A 5,088-nucleotide genomic window follows, 5' to 3' on the forward strand; every position below is an offset into this window, starting at 1 on the left:
TGATTGAATGACAATTTCTTACCATGTTATCCCCAGAATGAATTTAGGTATTAAATATAATTCTTGACTTTTTAAATTATATCCACAATTTTCTCCTTCAGCTGTCTGTACATGCCATCCCATCACACAGCTGTATTGACACATCAATTATCCTAAATTTGAGGTGTAAGCTAATTATAAATCCTGACATCTGTGCTGTTGACTCACTACTTAGACATTTCAGGTTCAATTTATCATCATTCTTTTCTTATTCTAAAATTTTCATCTCTCAATAATTGCCAAATATCAAATGGAGAAGTACAATGAATATCTCCATATATCATAACATCCTTCACATCCAGAAAAACAAACGTAAAAGAGAAAAACTAGCAAGGCTGAATTTATTTGTTGAGTTTATAAGGGCATGTTTAGACCTCCAATTCAAGCATTTAATTTACTGTTCTGAATGTATATCATCAATCACTGAATCTACTCCATTGTATTTCACTAATGTAATTTTGAAATGGCCTTGTTTAATGTGCTAAGCTTTGTCTTTAATCTGACATACTTATAAGGATGGAGGTTTATATAATAATGATACACATACTGATAATTCAACGTTCACTTCCCTTATACATAGTAGCAATTTAACCAGTCAGCTATTCTTAAATAGCAAGGGACATTGTGTCAATGTAGCCAAATCATTTCTAAGAAAAAAAAAAAGTACTTATTATAACGTAATGCTCAAGTAGGGGAAAATTATTGACACTAATATACATAGAGAATATGTATTTGTAAATTTTGTGGTAAAGGAGCACTTGTTTGGAAAGGCTAGGAAACATTCATAACCATTCCACCAATATCATCTTTTTAGCAATCAACAAAGAGTCACTTTCATAAAATTCATTTCATTTAATGACTTTTGCATGAAAAGGTTATTTATCAGTTTGTACAATTTAGCCTGGCATATAGTCTTAGCATTATGTCTATGAATTAAAAATTTCTTTTTGAAATGGTAATATCTCAACCAGTAATCCATTCCGCACATAATCTCCTTGCTATGGATTAAGATGTCATTTTGGTTCCATTCTAATATCTCCTGCACACTTTATCATTTATATTTTTTATCCATACTTAAACTGAAGTACTCCATACTGAAAGTGTTATATATATATATATATATATATATATATATATATATATATATATAATATAAAATATATTATATTATATATATAATATATTATATATATATTTGTATGTATGTATTATATATATATATATATATATATATATATATATATATATATATATATATATATATATATATATATATATATATATATATATATAGATGTATGTATGTATGTATGTATGTGTATGTGTGTCTGTGTGTTTTTATATACTTCTTTCTACATTTAGCAAGATCTTCCATCTTTTCAGTATAGGGATACTTATAAAAATGCACATGTAAAAACAAAATATTTTCATTTCCAAAGGGCAAAAAGGATGCATCTCAAACACAATGTAAAACAGGATACTGTATTGAATATCATTTCTGCAGAATCCACAATATCAGGGCACAATTTTGAAGACAAAGTGTAATTGGGTAAATTTATTGATTTCATTTAGAACAATATTTAACACTCAACTGTACATAAATGAAAACTTTCATCTATCGGAGAAGTTTTCCTTTATTACACAGACATTTTTTTCTCTTTTTTAACATTTGTTCCATGTGGATATTATCAAACTACATTGACAATGTGTAAAAAATATAAATACAAATTCTGCTTCTCTAAATATCACAAAGTTAAATCAACTCCTTCACGCAAAGCCTGAAGAGCAACTTTCAGGAATGCCAAATGAACAGATCGCTGGATTTAGCTAGCCAAAAACTGGTATGCGCACACAATTACAGGAATTTCCAGCTCATGAAAATCTGATGGCCATAATAAACAAAATAAAAAAAAAATAAAAAGGCTCCTCATAGGAAGCAAAAAATAAAAACAATGATAATAAAGTAAATAAGAGAACAACAATAATAATAATAAAAAAAAAAATAATCATAACAACAATAATAGAAAAAAATAATAATAATAATAATAAAAAATAGTAGTAGTAGTAGTCGTAGTAGTATACCTTATAAAGATAAATCAAGATCATGAATGAAGATCACATCCCCCAGGGATCTCACACCACCAGCACTGCAACAGCTGCCTTGGGAGGGAGGCCCCTCTGCCGGGAATACACTCACTCTCGTTGTCAGGCTTTCAAAGCCACCAGTGGAAACTTCCTCGCTCTGCTCTTCCCTTCACGACTGCCGTTCCTCCGATGTCGAGGCGTGACGAGAGGGAAGGCCTTGATCATATGACACCTAGTGTTGCAACCATCAAGCCATGGGAGAAGCACTCATTCAACTTTCTGTTTATCGGTTTCCAAGATGAAAACTCAAAAGCATTAAACTCAAGAACATTTTCTTCATACGTTTATAAGGGTGAATTAACTACAACACCAAAATATAATCCTGTTGAACATAGAAGCTGTTAGCATAATCTTATTTACCCCTACTGGCTGGAGGTAACAAAGCATATAAATCTATAATAAAATCTATATGCCCAAATCATCTTATTCTTATTAAAAACACCTCTTTTCTTTTTAGTTGCCAAGGAATTTACTTAAGAGAGCTAGTCATAATCATTCAAATTGTTTTTTGTTTTTGTTTTTGTACAAATTTCTGAATGATGGGAAAGTCCCCAGTCAACTAAGCCTAATGTTCATGCCTTCCTTTCCTCAAAACACACTCTTTGCAACGATTGACACTATCATCGAAACACTTTACTTGCTGAAAAGACGACGTTCCAATTTACAAGGCAGCGTAAGATTCCTGTTCTCTCGAGATGCATCTCTCACTTGTTTGTGCCAGAACCTACATGTCAATCTAGAGACTTTTTAGAGAAGTGCACTGAAAACACCCAACTAAATAGTTCAGAGTAATCATGTTAACATTGTCTCTCTCAAAATTCCAAGAAAAAATAGATAAATCCCTTTGCATTCTCATTCTGATATCTAAGTCATCATTTACCATTCCTAAACGTGATAGGCAGGCAGGTTTGGAGGACGTCTTTCCAGGACTTGGCAACGGTGAATACACTATATTTACATGTTAAAACATTGACTGAATAAAGGATCCACACACTGAGTATCCACAGTACAATATAAATCATGGCAGATTAGAAAAAGATGGGGGGGGGGGATCTTGCCATGCTGGCGAGAGGTTAGGTATCAAAATAACTCTGAATCAGACCAGTAATTATGAGTACCTCTGCAGTATTCTATAAGGCTGAAAGTTTGATTTGAGGATGAATTCCTTGCACTTGCACTTTTCCCAACTCATCATCTTTGGGCTGCTCATTCATAGACTATATCCAATCATTCTCATAAAACAATTTTCAAAACTACTATGACCATTTATTCCACACAGAACAAACAACATTTCAACCATCTATACAAATATATCACACTATAGGATAAGTTTGGTAGGTGCTGTGTTTCAACGGGATCCAATCCTTCATTAAAGACTTCTATAATTATATTAATCTGTATACACACATATATATATATATATATATATGTTGCTTGCATTGGTCTACAAAGCTGCGTATCAATCAGCCTTCTCTTCTCTTTGCAAGAGACTTTGTTTTCCATTTTAACTGCAAGATTTCACCTTATGAAATACCCCAACAAGCCTGATAATGACTGATCTTACCACCTTTTGCTCCTCCTACTGAAACTTCCATGGCTCACCCAGACTAACCAAAGTCACCGCATATCTTAGACTGTTCAAATTAGACGATCTGTACTGAGAACATATTTGGGATCAATTAGCCCTTGATGAGAGAAAATACAAGAAAAAGTAAGCTTCACATATTGGTAATAACCCCACCACCCCTCCCCTCCCCTCCCCTCCCCTCCCAAACCCACTGTAGGCTTTTTCTATCACACTGTATCATCATCAAAGACCAAGTAGGGTTTTTTTTTTTTTTCTCTCTCTCTCTCTCTCTCTCTCTTTTTTTCACATCCTTAAGACCGTGCTCAAGGGCTTTGGAGTCTGGTGGATCCGAGAGGCCTTAACCTACACAGCAATGCGCAATCACCTCAACTACATCTAGTCGTCTGTCTTTGCTTTGGTGTCCTTTGTGTCCTCGTCGTCTGAGTACTCTGTGGGCTGTTCTCCGGGTTTCAAGAATTTGCCAATATAGTCGTACTTTTCTGAAAATTGGAAACGGAGTAATTAGCGTATATTGCGCTGTTGGTAAGAACAAAGAATAACACGAGCATAGATATTTGCAAAGTAGGAGAGCAATTCATGAGGAAGTGGTAAATGGGAATGGTTAGAGAGAAATGGGGAAATAAGCAAACTGCAAAAGAGAGATAAAGAGATAGACACACACACGGGTATCAGCAAAAACTTCCATCATAATCATTATATATATATATATATATACATATATATATACATATACATATACATATACATATACATATACATATACATATACATATATAATATATATATATATATAAATATATATATATATATATATAAAAGGGTAGTGGAGGGGGGGAGGGAGTAAAATTTTGAGTTGACCTCCAGTCGCGAATCTTACCTGTGAACTGCATCTCCCATTCCCTGACAGAGTCCATCTGCATAGACGAGAGGTCACTGAGGTCGTCGTACTCCTCCTTTACGTCTTTTACACTGAAGGTTGCCAGGGCTCTAGTCGCATCACGGCCGGCAAAGGCAGAGTATGGTCCACCTGTGAAGTTTAATTTACATTTTACTACATGACTCAAGAAGAAGAGGAAGAACTAAATATAAGTACAAAGAAGAAATGTAATAGGAGTTCCAGACAATGATTCCTTTCACTTTAAACAAATGAGCTGTATAAGTTTAGTTTGGTAAGACTTACAAAACCTTGTGTTTTGTCATTCAAATTTCTATTTAATACTAATTTCTTACACCAGCAATGAAAAAACAAAAATGCAAGTCATTCTTTGTTTTGTCTATTCTTTTTAATCCCTGAATATTGCCTCAAGGTAAATTTT

The 5,088-nt window shown here is 33.5% G+C and overlaps 1 protein-coding gene across 1 annotated transcript in view; it reads right to left on the bottom strand.

Annotated features, from left to right (window-relative positions):
• Window positions 1–1,507: 1,507 nt before the first annotated feature.
• Window positions 1,508–5,088, bottom strand: part of LOC122247186 (membrane-associated progesterone receptor component 1) — a 9,292-nt gene continuing 5,711 nt past the window's right edge. Inside the window, exons 3-4 of the mRNA XM_043006210.2 lie at window positions 4,650–4,799; window positions 1,508–4,251 (exon numbers count right to left, since the gene is read on the bottom strand). Of these exons, the coding sequence (XP_042862144.1) occupies window positions 4,148–4,251; window positions 4,650–4,799 (254 nt within the window). The 3' untranslated portion in view covers window positions 1,508–4,147. The remainder of the gene's footprint in view (window positions 4,252–4,649; window positions 4,800–5,088) is intronic.

This window comes from Penaeus japonicus, unplaced genomic scaffold (genome assembly GCF_977035675.1).
Source record: "Penaeus japonicus unplaced genomic scaffold, GWHDUDI00000001_assembly GWHDUDI00000003, whole genome shotgun sequence".
Taxonomy (NCBI): domain Eukaryota; kingdom Metazoa; phylum Arthropoda; class Malacostraca; order Decapoda; family Penaeidae; genus Penaeus; species Penaeus japonicus.